At 40.7% G+C, this 17,208-nt stretch overlaps 1 protein-coding gene and 1 pseudogene across 2 annotated transcripts; one reads left to right on the forward strand and one right to left on the reverse strand.

Moving 5' to 3' along the window:
• Positions 1–17,208, reverse strand: part of LOC119914855 — a 92,624-nt pseudogene that overhangs the window by 47,881 nt on the left and 27,535 nt on the right.
• On the forward strand, positions 5,225–15,344 carry LOC119914867. 2 transcript variants are annotated; one of them, XR_005446852.1, is made up of 3 exons: positions 5,225–5,425; positions 10,537–10,617; positions 13,828–15,344. XR_005446852.1 is itself a non-coding variant. In XM_038734412.1 (2 exons), the coding sequence occupies exon 2, from the start codon at positions 13,913–13,915 to the stop codon at positions 14,666–14,668; it is 756 nt and encodes a 251-aa protein (XP_038590340.1). In that variant the 5' UTR covers positions 10,625–10,787; positions 13,828–13,912; the 3' UTR covers positions 14,669–15,344. The 2 variants fall into 2 exon arrangements, 1 of the variants encoding a protein (XP_038590340.1); XM_038734412.1 differs by lacking the exons at positions 5,225–5,425; positions 10,537–10,617 and adding an exon at positions 10,625–10,787.

Genomic DNA, 17,208 nt, shown 5'->3' on the forward strand with positions numbered 1-17,208 from the left:
CAGCTGCCTTTCAAAACTTTGTCAATGATGTACTCAAACTTCTTGAACCGCTTTGTCTATCTTGACATTTTGATTTTTTCTAGAAGTCTCTCAGAAGATGTTCCATGTCTGCCAGGTACTCCAGCGGCTGCTGGAGAACAGATTGCAGAGCAAATTCCACTCCATCTATGTAAGTTTTTTGGTATACATCATTGGGAGTGGGCAGATGAAGGCAGATCTAGGCAAGATCAAGGCAGTAGTGGGGAGGTCGGTCCCTATAACAAGAAAGCAACTTCAGCAATTTAAAGCCCAAACTGCATTTGTCAAACTCAAAACCCAGTTCACGTCTGCCCCCATTTTAGTTGTGTGGTTCTGTCTTGGGAGATAGAGTTCTTCGTGAGGGAGGCCTAATCACCCTGATCCAGGCAATGGTCCAGTTAAACGTTTGTTTGGCCACCAGGCGCTCACCGGCGAGCCCTCCCTCTGGGCCTGGCTCCAGACGGGGGCCCCGGGCTTCCTCCGGGCAGGGTCTCTTCTCCTCTTCCTCATTGTTTTATCAGGCGTCTTTATTACTTTATTTACTTTATTATTAACCATTCTCAGTCTGGTCCCTCACCTGGAACCACTTTGCCTTGGGAGACCCTACCAGGAGTGTTAGGCTCCAGACAACACAGCCTCCAGGCTCACCGGGGCACGCAGATCTCTCCACCACGATAAGGTGATGGTTACAGGAGAGGATTATGAATGTATTATTATCATTAAAACATATTTTAAACATGTCATCTAATGAAAGAGTTTTGCAAAATAAACATCTAAAATCTGAGGCGCAGACTTGCTGTGTTTGGGATTCTGAGCTGCACTTTATCTGAGGTGCTGAACTGAACATTTATGTGAATTTGTGGTGAGATTTGTCTGATCAAAAGGGTTTTAAGTAAGTTTTGTTTGTCTACCTCCTCTCATCCAGTAGTCCAGTCCCAAACATTTCTGTGTCTGCAGACGGTCTGAAAGGGCAAAATCAGCAGAACATCAATGCAGGCCTATGCACAGGTAGACTGTTTAACATATTATGAATTCTCATAAATGATGACGGTATTCAATTCAATTTTATTTATATAGCTTCAAATCACAACAACAGTTATCTCACAGCGCTTTTCATAAAGAGCAGGTCTAGACCGAACTCTATGATGTTATTTACAGAAGCCCAACAGTTCCCACCAAGAGCAGCACTAGGAGACAGAGGCAAGGAAAAACTTCCTTTAAGAGGCAGAAACCTCGAGCAGAACCATGACTCAGGGTGGGCGAGAGAGAGAGAGAGAGAGGCAGCCTACACAAAATACACAGAGGTACAGACAGTAAAGGTGATGTTGCTATAGACTAAATGAAAAATGGTACAGATATTTATAGTAGTGTTAATGATAACAGTCATAATGTTAATGATTATAATAACAATAATAATATAGGACTAGTAACAATAGTTGTTGCAGCAGAGGGTGTCGAGCAGGAACACGGGGGCAGCAGGTGACCCGCAACCACAGATCCAGACTCCACAGCTCCAGAGCCAGAACACCTGCAGGAAGTGATAGGAGGAGAGAGGAGAGAGACGAGAAAGCACAAGACTACCAGAAAGGGGAGAAGTTGTGTTAGTAACATGCAATAATGGGATGAGGTTGCATACAGAGGGAGAGAAAGTAGAGGAGAGAGGAGCTCAGTGCATCATGGGAAATCCCCCGGCAGTCTAGGCATATAGCAGCAACTGGAAGCCAATGCAAAGAAGCTAAGACAGAAGAAATATAATCTCTTTTCCTGGTTCCTGTCAGAACACATGCTGCAGCATTCTGGATCAGCTGAAGAGTCTTAATGGACTTTTTCGAGCAGCCTGATAATAAGGAATTGCAGTAATCCAGCCTAGAAGTAACAAATGCATGGACTAGTTTTTCTGCATCATTTTTAGACAGGATGTTCCTGATTTTCGCAATATTACGTAGGTGAAAAAAGGCGGTCCTTGAAATTTGCTTAATGTGAGACTTAAACGACATGTCCTGATCAAAGATAACTCCAAGATTCCTCACAGTGGTGCTGGAGGCCAGGGCGATGCCATCCAGGGAAACTATATCTTTAGATAATGCGTCACGGAGGTGCTTGGGCCCCAGAACAATAACTTCAGTTTTATCTGAGTTTAACATTAGAAAATTACAGGTCATCCAGGTTTTAACATCCTGAAGGCACATTTGAAGTTTAGCTAACTGATGAGTTTCATCTGGCTTGATCGATAGATATAACTGAGTATCATCTGCATAACACTGAAAGCTTATGGAATGTTTCCTGATAATATTGCCTAAAGGAAGCATATATAAAGTGAAGAGGATTGGTCCGAGGACAGATCCTTGTGGAACTCCATGACTAACTTTGGCGTGCATGGAGGACTCATCGTTAACATGTACAAACTGAAATCGATCTGATCAATAGGACTTAAACCAGCTTAGAGCGGTTCCTTTAATGCCAATGAAATATTCCAGTCTCTGCAATAGAATCTGATGGTCAATGGTATCAAATGCAGCACTAAGATCTAATAAAACCAGTACAGAGACAAGTCCTTTGTCTGATGCAATAAGGAGGTCGTTAGTAATTTTCACCAGTGCTGTCTCTGTGCTATGATGAGCTCTAAATCCTGACTGAAAATCCTCAAATAAACTATTGCTCTGTAGAAAGTCACACAGCTGTTTAGCAACTGCTTTCTCCAGAACCTTAGAGAGAAATGGAAGGTTAGATATAGGTCTATAGTTGGCTAAAACATCCGGATCAAGTTTGGGCTTTTTCAGAAGAGGTTTAATTACAGCTACTTTAAAGTACTGTGGTACATAGCCTGTTGATAAAGATAGATTGATCATATCTAGTATAGAGGTGCTGACTAAGGGTAAAACATCTTTAAGCAGCCTAGTCGGGATGGGGTCTAAAAGGCAGGTTGATGGTTTAGATGAAGAAATTATTGAAGTTAGTTGGTAAAGATTGAGGGAAGCAAAACAGTCTAAACATGTATCTGGTTCTACAGCTGTTTCTAAGGTTCCTGAGTTTAGAGATAAGTTGGTGCCAGTTGAGGGCAGGTCTTGGTGAATTTTGTCTCTAATAGCTAGAATTTTATCATTAAAGAAGCTCATGAAATCGTAACTACTGAGAGCTATGGGAATACTTGGCTCAATAGAGCTGTGACTCTCTGTCAGCCTGGCTACAGTGCTGAAAAGAAACCTGGGGTTGTTCCTATTTTCCTCTATTAATGACGAGTAGTACGCTGCTCTGGCATTACGGAGGGCCTTCCTATAAGTTTTAAGACTATCTTGCCAAATCAGGCATCTGATCACATCTATCTTTACATCCTTTACATCAGGTTAAGCAAAGAACAAAGCGGACATCAAATGATAAAGCAAATAATACAGTAAATGAATGAACAGAGCAAAAAAAAAAAAAAGAATAATAATAATTAATAAATAAAAAAATAAAGGTAGGGCTTTCTCAAATTATCCTGAATCTGCTTAATAATGAAACCAATTTTAGTGCTTTCTTGTTTTTTACAAGTTTCAGTGACTTATTCAAACCTTTTATCTCATTTTTCCAAAGGTTCAAGCAGGTTTAGTCTTAAAGAACCTACATTTATGTATAAAGGATTTCCCCCGTAGCATCACAACGTTAAGGACAAAATCCAAATCCTTGTTTCCCACAAACAAACCAAATTTAACTAACTCTACTGTCAATGGTGAAGACACAATCTCCTTGGACTGTAGCCAGCTCCACACATCACACCAGAAGGACTGCACAAATTCACAATAAAAAAAAACAGGTGTTCCAAGCTCTCAACTTCCCTTTCACAAAAAACAGTTATTCACATGAAAATTATATCTCACTCTCAAAAATTTGTTTTGTTTTGAAGTTCACTTCTTTTACCTTGGGAGGAAGTGGAAAAGTGGAAATTATTTTTTCACCTTTTCAACTCTGAATTCCCTGAAAACATATGTCCTTCATAGTGGGTTGGGATAACATTCCTTAAGCAGAAGGTTTCTAAAAACTCTGTTGGTACATTTATCAACACAAAAGTCAATTCCATCAAAACAAAGCTTCCTCAACCCAGGAGGAGCACAGAAGAATCTGAAAGGGATTTGTATGTCTTTGATTACTCTATTATAGTATTTGGCAGAACACTGAAGTTGAAATTTTATACAAACCTCTTCATGCACTAACACATTTACATTATCATCCATAAAATGAACAACTGCCCAAACCCCTTTAGACCTCCATTCCTCAATGTACAAAGATTTTCTATTAACCAAAATGCATCTGTTATTCCTCACTGGTGTGTTGTGAGGAGTAAAATTGTGTTTATATATTAGCTTCCAGTAAAGAAGGAAAGCAGAGAGTTTAACAGGTATTGATTGACCTGCAATCATAATCACACCGGAGAAAAAAATCTATTCCACCCATCTTTTGAAAAACGGTATTAGAGACAGTAAACCAAAAAGATTGTCTATTTTCAAGGAAGGAGTTTAACCATTTCAATTTCAAAACACCATTCATAATATCAAAATCAATCACATTCATACGCCGTCTTCATAACTTTGAACCATATCAGTTTTCCTTATATAATGGCATCTATTTCTCCATATGAAATAAGAATTTATTTTATTCACTGTTTTGATCATACTCGCTGATATGGGTAAAGAAAGGGCCGGGTAAATGAGTCTGGACAAACTGTCCATTTTACAGAGTAGAACCCTTCCAAAGAACCCTAACCCTAAGTTGTTGTAACTTCAGTGTACATGTTCACATCTGAAACAAACTTTACGTGCTTGATAACTCTCCCACCCCGCAGACATCTACACACCAATACCGATTTATATTCATAGCGGCAAGTGCTATGTAGCTCCACATAGGGGACACAGGAAGTGACATATAGCACATTCATGCGGCGTCGGAACCGCGTAGGAAATTCACAGCCGCACCGGCAGAACTCCAGAATGTGCAACTCGGCCGGCTCACGCGCGGACGCGCTTACAAGTGCGAGGGCCCGCCCAACACTGCTTGCAGCTTTAATTTTATTATTGTTATTATTATCATTAACACTACTATAAATATCTGTACCATTTTTCATTCAGTCTATAACAACATCACCTTCACTGTCTGTACCTTTGTGTGGATATTGTGTAGGCTGCCTCCCCTCTCTCTCTCTCTCTCTCTCTCTCTCTCTCTCTCTCTTAAAGGAAGTTTTTCCTTGCCTCTGTCTCCTAGTGCTGCTCTTGGTGGGAACTGTTGGGCTTCTGTAAATAACTTCATAGAGTACGGTCCTGCAGCCGGGCGCTCATTGGTTTGATGCTTCCTCTCCAGCTGCAGTTTCGTTTTGTGATCACGTGGATTCAGAGTAACGGGTTCCTCGCGCCTCACGCCGCTCCTCCAGAAGCAGGTGAGTTTAAATTTCCCGGTTTTCCAGGAGACTCCAGGACCCGCGTTCAGCTTTGTGTCCTTGTTGTTGCTTCGTCAGTTTGTGGCTCTGTAGAAGATCCAGGTCTCTCTGCGGGTCCTGCAGGACTTAACTTTTACTTCAGTTCACCTTGTTCCGTTGTGAAGCTTGTTTTCCGCTCTGCTGCTCTCAGCATCAACTTCCTTTGCTCAAGGTTCACAGAGATGAGCAGAACAAACTTAGAGAACAGAACTTCTTCTAAGTAGGTTTATATTCAGAGTAGTGATGGGAAAAGTCTTTTGACAGACTCGAGTCTTCAGATCTCGTTCTTTAAAATGAACTCATCATTTCCTTCACATTAACCTGTCTGGTTATTGCGGCGCTGCTGCCCTCTACTGGGAGATTTTAGTTCTCAAACACAGAAGGCTGCCTGGTTTGCTCTAATAGACAAAGTATAATGCACAAATTCCCCTCTGGGTCTTTCTCCATCAGGGTGCTATAAAGCCCCATGGAGCCACAACCACAACCTACTCAGAGTTAACTTGGGGCGACTTGTTCATTAGGTCGGCAAAGGCAGGGGATATTTTTCTACCACGCTGTTAGTCAGCTGTGACTGTTTTTGACAGACTGTCTCTGAATATCGCTGTCCAATGAGCTTCAAGTCCTGTTCCGGGGAGTTCTGCCTCTTTTGGTGGGCTTTCAGTCTGGTTGTAAATCGCCCAGATCGCTCTCAAAGACTCGAGCTGCCGGCGCTGCAATGCGTCTCTGTGGGTTCAGGGAGGGCTCGCGCTTACGTGTTTACGTCACGCGCCCAGCAGCAGATCTTCTGCCGCCTGAAAACGACTCGGCGGTCCTCCAGCTTGGTGCTCTCACTACGACCAGCTGCTGTACAAAACCTACGTTCAGGCTGAAAATTCAACCGTGGTGTCGGGAGATGCAGCGACTTTACCAGCGTCAGTCAGACAAAGTTTAAATAATACATGGAATTTGTTAAGCTATGAGGAGAGGAAAACTCCGCTAGCTGCTAGGTTAATTAATGCGCCGTAAAATGCCAGAGACTAAGCTAATAACTGTGACTAAAAAAATCTTGATACTTAACGTTATTATTAAGCCGAATTTTATGCTTCTGTTAAATGTGATTGTTATTAAACCATGTTTTATATGATTTTATTCTGATTTAAAGTTAGCTGCACTGAACCAGTGACAATTATTTGATGTGTTGCTTTGGGAGAACAGCACAGATGTGATTATAGAGTACACTGGATACTTTAATACAGCCCTAATAATACTGTGTAACTACAGGATAACACTGAGACAGAGACAATAATACAAAAACAATACAAGATAAAAGCATGAAAACAATGAAAAGACTAAAATACACGTTTAAACTATATAAAATTAGTAAAAATACAATAAAATAAAAGGGATAAAATAAAGTCAAATAAGATCGGGAAAAGCTCTCCTATAAAAGTCTGTTTTAAGAAGGGACTTAAAAGAGTTCACTGACTCAGCCGACCTGATTTCCTCGGGCAGGCTGTTCCAGAGCCTCGGGGCCCTGACAGCAAACGCTCTGTCCCCTTTAGTTTTCAGTCGAGACTCTGGAACAGACAACAGACCTCTGCCCGAGGATCTCAAGGTACGTGCTGGTGCGTATGGGACTAAAAGGTCAGAAATATAACAAGGCGAGAGGCCATGAAGAGCTTTAAAAGTGATCAATAGAATTTTAAAGTCAATTCTAAAACATACTGGGAGCCAGTGTAATGAAGCTAAAATAGGAGTAATGTGGTCATATTTCTTTGTTCTGGTTAAAAGCCTGGCAGCTGAGTTCTGGACAGTCTGGAGTCGATCAATAGATTTTTGGGTTAAACAGGTGAAAAGGATGTTGCAATAATTCAGGCGTGATGAGATGAAGGCGTGTAAAAAGGTCTCGGTGTCCTTAAAAGTTAACATAGATCGAATTTTTGCTATATTTCTAAGTTGATAAAAACACGATTGAACAAGCTTTGTGGTGTGCTGCTTGAAATTTAAATTACTATCAAACCAAACACCAAGGTTCTTTGCCACAGGCTTAATGTGATTTACTAGGGAACCAGCAGATGGCAGTATTTGATTTGCCATCTGCTGAGACCCGATGACCAGGATTTCTGTTTTGTCTGAGTTCAGTTGGAGGAAATTATTTGACATCCATTTTTTTACTTCACAAAGGCAGTTGTTAAGTGAACTCAGCATTCCAGGGTCTGTGGATCTGACGGGCAAGTATATTTGTGTGTCATCAGCATAAATATGAAAAGAAATGCCATGTTTATGGATAATATGTCCAAGGGGAAGCAGATACAAGGAAAACAAAATGGGTCCTAAGACCGACCCCTGAGGCACACCATATTTAACTGGACAGAACGAGGAGACATAGTTGTTTACAGACACGCAAAACTTCCTATTTGACAGGTAGGATGAAAACCATTCTAGGGCAGTACCAGAGATCCCCACCCAGTGCCTCAGTCAAAAAAAAGGATGTAAAAAATGTAACGAAAAAGAGTGGATTAAAACTGAATAAGAGTCCGGTTTAAGACAGAGCTTCCGCTAGGTGGCTACAGACGTCAACGCATGTGCAGAGTGCAGATTACGTCAGCAATTACGTCAGCAATTACGTCAGCGATCTTGTGATTAGTGATTAGTCTTATGTAATGTGTGTAACTTAAAAAAATTAAATAAATACTGTGCTCATCTGTACCCCATTAAACATTTAAGATTAGCTGTGTTTGATCCACCTTCATATCCAGCATATGTGACATTATTACATAACTGTAGCCTGTTACTTGAGACGGGTGCTTTAGCTGCAACGCAAGATTAACTGTAAATAATTTTATTCATTGCACATTATCAGCTCAGTGCCACTGCGCTTTATTCTGGCTTTATTATTCCTAAATAAAAGGTTTGTCACGGCTAAATCAGATGATTATGAGAGTCATCCTTTTTTCATTATTGCTAAAGTAGCTGCCTTTACATCCAAAGGTCTAGATCTTAACTGAAGACTGTTTATTCATTGTAGACCTTGACAATGAACTTCAGGATGTAGCTGTTCGCAAATACTGTACAGTACGTAGCCTGAGGAACAGTCCTACTACGTTGGTAGTGTCAGGAAATTCTGAATGTAAAGACAAGTTAACGTCTAAATCTAATATCATGGCGGTCGACAAAGCCAGGGAGCTTGTTTGAATCGCATTGAGTTAATTTGTAGCCTAATTATCTTCACAGTGTTCTTCTTGTAGTTCAAATCTCTATTATGTATTTTATGGGCTCTTCTTTTATGTGTAATATGATGAAGATGTAAAGGTAAAACTGCACATAAGGGGGAATAATCCCAGACAAAACTTTATTTCCACCATTAATCTACAAGTAAAAAACTTGAATATTCTCTGACATTATAGTCACACACTTATGAGAGAAACTTCACTTTGCAAGGCTGCAACATCACACACGTCTGCTGTATAGTATGCATGCAGTGGAAAGTTACATTAAACTTTGCTATAGGATTTAGCAGTGAGGAAATACTCCTGAGTTTAGCTCACAATCACTACCATGCACCTCACAGACTTTGGATTGGGCATATTCAGAAGAAAACAGAGTGATTTTTGATTTTTTATGATATTAATTTCAGGGAATTTCTGATTTTTGTTCCTGTAAATTTCACACTTTCATCTAGGAGGTTTTTTCTCAGTTTATTAACCCCTGGCTCCGTATTTTTTGGACACGATAAAATATTCAATCAAATAATGTGAAAACACTGCTGTCTGAACGTGATGCTGTTGTGTTCAGAACTTCAGTGGAACAAATCAGGAACAAATCTAAACAAATTTTATGAAGTTGTGTGTATTAATACTTGTCATCATTAACATAGAGTACAGACTTGGTGTGGAGTCCACGTGCAGGGTAACCTCAAGTTAACCACCAACAAAACCTGCTCGGAGCAGTTTAGGGATGCGGCGTGCCATGGCAACAGACCTCGGGTAACACCTGTCCACCTTTTGTAGTAGGGGAGACTGGGGGCAATTGTAACATCTCAAACTGCACCAATCAGAAACAAGATAGAATCATGAAACTTATCATGCACGCTCTCTGTGACCATCTCTCTCTGCCTGCCGTAGGACAAGCCCAGGATACAATGACAAGAGTCATTTTTGAGCTATGAAAGTAATTTTTTTCATCTACAGTCATTTTCTCATACTGTCATAACCATTAATGTCTATGAATTTAATTTTTTTTGATCATCATTCTGTTGTCTAACAGTTGATATCTTTGTCAAATATAAACTTCATTGTTTCTAGCCAGCAGGGTAGCTTGTCATGGAGGTTTAATAATTACAATTAAAACAGTGTCCGGCTTAGAAAGAACATAAAAATATATAGTTTTATTCCTGCTCATGCTTTTAATATCTTCAGTGTCTACAAATGAGAAGTTGTCACAATGTTAAATACTGTAATAATAATCTGTCAACATATTTTTGTTTTGTAACAGTAGCACTGTATTGAAGCTCAATATAAAAAAGAATCGATAATAGCATCTTTCTAATAATGTTCAGTTTAAACATTTATGTATATTTATGATCTATAACCTACTTTACTATGTATAATGTGTTATCAATAGGCCTAATACTTATTGGCATAGTCCAGAGGTTCAGGTTTTTGCCTCTCAATTTGGGGATCCATTTGATAGGGATGTTGCCTCCGATGATGTGTTGAGGGGCAACTCGGTGCTATGACATTTGTCGTGTGTCCACTTAATAGCAAAGGAGAAGTTTTAAGCAGTAATATCAATGGGTCTTAAATTGTTTTTACTATATCTATATTCTTGGTAGGTTATTTTGATCCTTGGTGTTTATATGAAGGAATTATGTGTGTTGTTACAATCGCCCCTGCATGTGGGGGCAGATGTAACATTTTACATCTAGTGTTTGAATCAATATTGTGACTTTAACATTGCTTGTAAAAACATTTGATGACTGTTAACAAGTAAAACACAGGTACAAGTTACCTCTATAAAATTAGTTCAAGAAGTTTTTGAGTTATTACCAAGAAACCAAAAATTGTTACAATTGCCCCTGGTCTCCCCTACAGGTTAACCGGGAAGTTCCGCCTGAAGTTACTGGATCAGCCAGGTACCCCGCTTGGTGGAACAGGCCACCGCAGGGCAGACAGGTGAGCCTCGGTTGGCGTTGATCTGTACAGCCCATGTGAAAGTCAACAAAGCTGAGAAGGAAACGACAGAGCTCGCTCTGTAGCTGCTTCCCGACACTCTACATGATACATGTAGTTCACCTTTGCTGTCATGGATCAGATTATGTTCCGGATCCGTTTCCTCTTTGTAGGTAAAATGCTCAGAAACGGAAATCCCCAGATATTTGACTTCTTTCTTTACTGCTGTATCATGAATAGATGGTAAAGGGTGAGTAAGTTTTAATGTGTCCAAAAGAAATATCAGAAACTTTGACTGTTAGAAAAATGAAAATAAAGGAATGTTTTAGTCTAATTCCCGTCACTGCTGTGTTCTGACAATAATAACATCAGACTCTGTCTGTCAGATGAATTTAAACTCTGTACTTCAGCTCTAATAGGATGATGAAATATGACTTAAATATATAAATGATGTATATTATTTCATGCAGTGAGGTAATCTCTGGCACCAAAGAGGTTTCAGATCCTCCTGCAGTAGAAAATGAGCCAGCTGGCTAACACTGACATTTCCAGTGATGTTGATTTACAGCGGCCCCCGGATCTCAGAAGGATTTTTAAAAAACAAACAAATTGAAGTTTACTCACTTAACTAATGTTACACGCGTGGGAGAGAGAGAGAGAGAGAGAGAGAGAGAGAGAGAGAGAGGAAATATGATGGATAAAACAGTCCTGTTGGGTTTTACGCATGACGCACAGCTTCCTCTGTATGAAGCTTTACCTGCTTCAACAACGAGCTGGTCTCATGTTACTGCCACTGGAATAATCAGATTTTACTGGCAGCCTGTGCTGCTGCAAAGCAACAGGTTTGGTTGGCTACATGTCCATAATAAAAGGCACAGGCAACAAAAGTTGGCTGGGCAGCTAAAGTGATATTTAAAAGTGCTCTTATCAATAAGTTCATGGAGATTTAAAAAGGAAACTAATTTTAGAAATAGCTAAATTACAGATAATCAGCTTCTTCACTGCATTTGCAGGAATATTTTAATGGGTTACTTAAAAAAATAAAGTCATCAAGTTGCCTAGTCTGAGGCAATAGACAGTCCATTTTTACTCTGATAGCCATCTTGCTCTTTCCTCATGAGGACACACAGGAGCTGTGATCCCCACACTACCATGGATAGTAGTGGTGCAACCCGTGCTATGGATCCCTTCCACACGGATGCACATTTAAAGAGGTTACCTCAATCAGTCACGTCTGCGTTGATTCAGCAGTGATGATATTAAAAGTTGATCTACAGGAGAAACATATCTGAAAGCTGACAGCTGCTCTGCATTATATTCTGTTACAATAATAATCAGTTACAAAGTCATAAAATATCAACATGTTCTTAAATATTCACCACAATTCAGCAACAAGGACAATCAAACGAGTAAACAGTCAGAACATCTGAAGGCAGAATTGCCAGCCTTCAAGTCATTTAAAAGCAGCCAGTGAAACAAAGATTCAGCCCCCTGCTGCTTCCTGCATTTGTGTGTCCCTTTACATAAATAATTTCCACCATAAACTGATGCAGAAAAACACCAGAATGCAGGAAATTAAGTCTTTAACACTCACAATTTTCTGGGGGAGTACCACCAGACCCCCCTGTTCATACTGTCGCAGTTTTGTTGTTATATTATTATAATTACAGACATGACATTACAATTTAGCAACATCAGAATGGCACAGTTAACAGTGTTATTGTGAGTTATGTTCTGCCGTATAAGCAGAGGATGTTTACTGTTGCTTTACTGCTTGGTGGAGGGTCAATTATTATGTGAAGATATGAACTTTTATGGGCTGGGCTAAGACCCCAATGTTTCATGATCCTAAAAACGCCCCTGGTGATTAATGTGTGTCGTCCTTCTCAATAAAGAAAAGAAATAAAAATAACTGAGTTGATTTAGATTCAGTTTGTTTCTGGAGAAGTTTTCCAGCTGCAGCTTGTTCTCCTGCTGAGACCAGGACTTGTATTTATCAAGCTTCTCTCAGTTACTCAGAAGAACTCTGCTAAGAACTGACTGCATAGTAAAAACCTTCAAAGTTAGTTATCAACCATCTCAGTGCTGATTTCAGTGAAGTGTAGGAATAAATTTTAAGTGCCTCAGAGCTGATTCTTGACACTTTGCTCCGCCACTGTGATGCCCTGTGTGGCCTGTCTCTCTCTCATGGAGGAGGAGCTGATTGCAGTGGCTCTGGGCACCTGGGCTAATTGCCCTGAAGAGTATTTGAGACTGTTTTCTCATTCGGCAAAGGTAGCTGCTGTCAAGACCAGGTCAGATCTCCATGCGGCCGACTCCCTGGTTTTCTCTTTAGTTTGGTTTTCTTTGGTTGGACTGTTGCGTTGTACTTTCATACATACACCCATGCAACCATCATCCTGCACAGACTACATACTTTAATGTTAGTTTGAAATACTTCTTAATTTGGTTCATTTTGGTTTAAATAAACATTTTGTTTTCTTTTACCATGGTGTGTCTCCCTTTTGTTGTGGCCTTTTGAGCCTGTTTTCATGATGATTCGGCTTATTGAAGGTTGTGATGTCCTCAAATTATCAGAGCACTGCTGCGTTTGTCATCACCACCTTCAGTTCAGCTGAAAACATGTCGCTGCGTGAAGTAAGCGGTGACGTCCCTCACTAACTCGCTGACAAACATGAGGCCTGGTGCGTCCAAATGATACTGTAGAAATAACTGAAGGTCATCAAATATTTCAGAAACATTCTTCCTCTCCAGAAAGATCCACGTTTCTGTCTCCTCAGTCCATCACAGCCCTGCTGGCAGCTCCTGACCACAGAGAGACCTCTGGAGCTTCTGAAATACTGGGGAGAGGAAGCTTTAGGACATTTGAGAACTTGCTTTCATATGTTTGAAAGTAAATTTCATGATTTCTCAGCACTGAAGATTTCTGAAGCACTAAAATGACTCTTTGAGAAGCTTGATAAATACAGACCCAGGTGCAGCAACGCACATCATGTTAATCAAAGTATTTTTATAATTCATGACGTTGATGAATCTCCCCCCAGCACTAAACCAGTTTCATGGTCTCCTCCCTGTTCCGCAGCCACAGTCCTTGTGTTTGTTTCCTGATGACAGACAGCTGACTTCATGAACAACCTGAGTGGAAACACCTGAGTGGGTATCACCTGTATCGCCTGTATCACCTGTATCACCTGTCTCTCTCTGTCTCCACAGAGCCTTTCTGATCAGCTGAGCAGCAGCAGAGAGGAAAACCTGCAGACTGAACTTTGACTTAGAAGCAGAGAAACTCTACCTGACAATGGCCTCAGAACCAAGAAGAAAAAGATTTAGCAAAGACCTGCCTCCTGATCTGTCCGAATTAATGAACAAACTCATCCAACATGCAACTTCATTTATCAGAGGATTTGACATCAGTAAACAGAGGAGGACAGAGATTGTAGGAGAGTTTCAGAACATCACTGCTGAAGTCAGAAAGATGCAGAAGATTACACAATACAAGATATTCACAGGCATCATCTTTGTAATTTCAATGATTTTGAAGTTGAGCTTAGTTGGAGGAGGAAGAGGAGCAGTAGCAGCAGTAGCAGCAGTAGGAGCAATATCAGTAGCAATAGCAGTTTCTGCTGCAAACAAAAAAAAAACCACAGAGAACAAAAGTGCAGAGAAAGTATTAAATCTTGGGGGGGAATTCCTGGAGATTGTTGAACCGCTGAAGAACGAGCTGGAAGAAATAAAGAGGACGTGTGAACGGTTGGAGGAAGAATCAGCTGCATTTCAGGCTGAGAACACTCTGTCACACATGGAGGAGTTTCAGAGGATCCTCAGACAAGTGGCTCAACTGAATCAAGAGAGTCAGGAAGCTGTGGATGTAGCTGTATTAGTGATGGGGGTGATGGGTAAACTGGTGATGCTCATTCGGAATGTCTTCACAATCTTTGCTGAAGAGAACAGAAAGTTAACAGCCTCCATCCTCCAGTCAGCTGATCAGTGTCAGAAAGTCTCTGATCAGTTTGATCAGATGAAGAATGAACTGTCAGCGTTTCCAGGACAGTAAAGCTGCAGCGTGAAGAAAAACATCCAGACTCATGTCCAACATCTCCAAAGCCTGATCTGTGAGCTCAGCCTCTAAATGTAAAGGCTGCTGAGCTGAACTCCCTCCTCGGTGTTTAATGTGGATCTGCTGACTTCCTGTCCTGCAGGAACACGATCAGTAGAACTCACTTTACTGAGTGGATATATCTGTTGATGTGTCTGCTTGATATCTGCAGTGACGTCAGTAGCTGAGCTCACTTTTCCTTCAGCAGCTTCATTTTAGACTTCTTATTGTCTAACTCTGATCTGAAGTCAGCTCACATTTCTCTTTCACTCATTTTCTTTCATTTGCTCTCTTTGTTCTCATTCATTCTCATACAATCACTTTGTTTAACAGGTCGAGGAGATTTCCTCTTTTTATTGACATATTACAGGCTTTTCGTTCTGTTTGTGCCGTTAACTGAGAAGATTTGAATAATTTTTTTGTAAATGTTTGTTTTTATTTGAGTTTTGAGCTGTGATTTGTCTGTTTAATTATTTTTTTCAAGTACATTTTTTTATTATGATTTGTTGACTTTCAATGTGTAAATAAATTGAACATATATTCAATATAAATCATCAATACATCATCAGGTATTCTTTAGTAGTCAGAATAAAATGTAAACTCTCATTAATCACAATAAATCTTTAATACCATCCATTTGAGTCACGTTCAGCTGATGGGTGTTTTCCATAACTGTAGGTATGTTAATACTGTGGTGGGGGGGAGTGCTGAAAAGGTTGGGCTGAAAAGTTCAGACACAAGAGTTAAAGGTATTCGCTGAAATGCAAGTAAATGTAAAATTGTAACAGACTCGTTCCGTAGTAGTAGTAGTACTAGTACCACAGACACTAAGAACGGGAAGAGGAAGAATCACGGGTGAAAGAGTAGACAGAGAGGACAGTGAAGCCAGTGTGCAGCTGAACGGTATGCATCTGAATGTGTTAATACAACATGTTATCAGAATCTATCAGTGAAATGCAAATTCTGTTGGTCAGCTACAGTTTTGTAAATGTACCAGGAAGAAAAAACAAGGTAAAGAGTACAGGAACTGTGTGTTCAAACTAGCTTGTGGAAAATCTCAAATCTTGTGCTTAATGATAGCGAAGCTCTGAATGTCAACATTTCTCTGTCCTGTGGGGATTTTATATTGGGGGCCAGTTCTGGTGGGCTAGTCTGGATCAAAGTTAAATTGCTCCCTGACAGCCCACTCCCATCAAGCAGACTCTATAATCTGTCTCGTCCTGAAAGAGAGGCCATGAAAATTCACATTTGGGACTCCCTGAAAGCTGGTCTGATCTGTCCATCCTCCTCCACTGTTGGTGCGGGTTTCTTCTATGTTGAGAAGAAAGATGAAACTCTCCTCCCCTGTTTTGATTAACGCAGCTTCAACAGCATCTCTGTTAAAAACAAGCACTCATGCCACTAATCAGTTCAGCTTTCGAACCACTACAGCAGGCCACCACCTTTCCAAGTTGGATCTCCGACACATACCACATGGTACGAATAAAGGAAGTAGATGAATGGAAAACTGCATTCAACACCCCCCTTGGTCACTTTGAGTACCAGGTAAAGCCCTTTGGGTCAACTAACCCAGCTGCCTTTCAAAACTTTGTCAATGATGTACTCAAACTTCTTGAACCGCTTTGTCTATCTTGACATTTTGATTTTTCTAGAAGTCTCTCAGAAGATGTTCCATGTCTGCCAGGTACTCCAGCGGCTGCTGGAGAACAGATTGCAGAGCAAATTCCACTCCATCTATGTAAGTTTTTTGGTATACATCATTGGGAGTGGGCAGATGAAGGCAGATCTAGGCAAGATCAAGGCAGTAGTGGGGAGGTCGGTCCCTATAACAAGAAAGCAACTTCAGCAATTTAAAGCCCAAACTGCATTTGTCAAACTCAAAACCCAGTTCACGTCTGCCCCCATTTTAGTTGTGTGGTTCTGTCTTGGGAGATAGAGTTCTTCGTGAGGGAGGCCTAATCACCCTGATCCAGGCAATGGTCCAGTTAAACGTTTGTTTGGCCACCAGGCGCTCACCGGCGAGCCCTCCCTCTGGGCCTGGCTCCAGACGGGGGCCCCGGGCTTCCTCCGGGCAGGGTCTCTTCTCCTCTTCCTCATTGTTTTATCAGGCGTCTTTATTACTTTATTTACTTTATTATTAACCATTCTCAGTCTGGTCCCTCACCTGGAACCACTTTGCCTTGGGAGACCCTACCAGGAGTGTTAGGCTCCAGACAACACAGCCTCCAGGCTCACCGGGGCACGCAGATCTCTCCACCACGATAAGGTGATGGTTACAGGAGAGGATTATGAATGTATTATTATCATTAAAACATATTTTAAACATGTCATCTAATGAAAGAGTTTTGCAAAATAAACATCTAAAATCTGAGGCGCAGACTTGCTGTGTTTGGGATTCTGAGCTGCACTTTATCTGAGGTGCTGAACTGAACATTTATGTGAATTTGTGGTGAGATTTGTCTGATCAAAAGGGTTTCAAGTAAGTTTTGTTTGTCTAC

The sequence above is a fragment of the Micropterus salmoides genome, unplaced genomic scaffold (assembly GCF_014851395.1).
Source record: "Micropterus salmoides isolate LMB-PRFRI ecotype aquatic unplaced genomic scaffold, ASM1485139v1 Ms_hic_scaffold_20, whole genome shotgun sequence".
NCBI classification, from domain to species: Eukaryota; Metazoa; Chordata; class Actinopteri; order Centrarchiformes; family Centrarchidae; genus Micropterus; species Micropterus salmoides.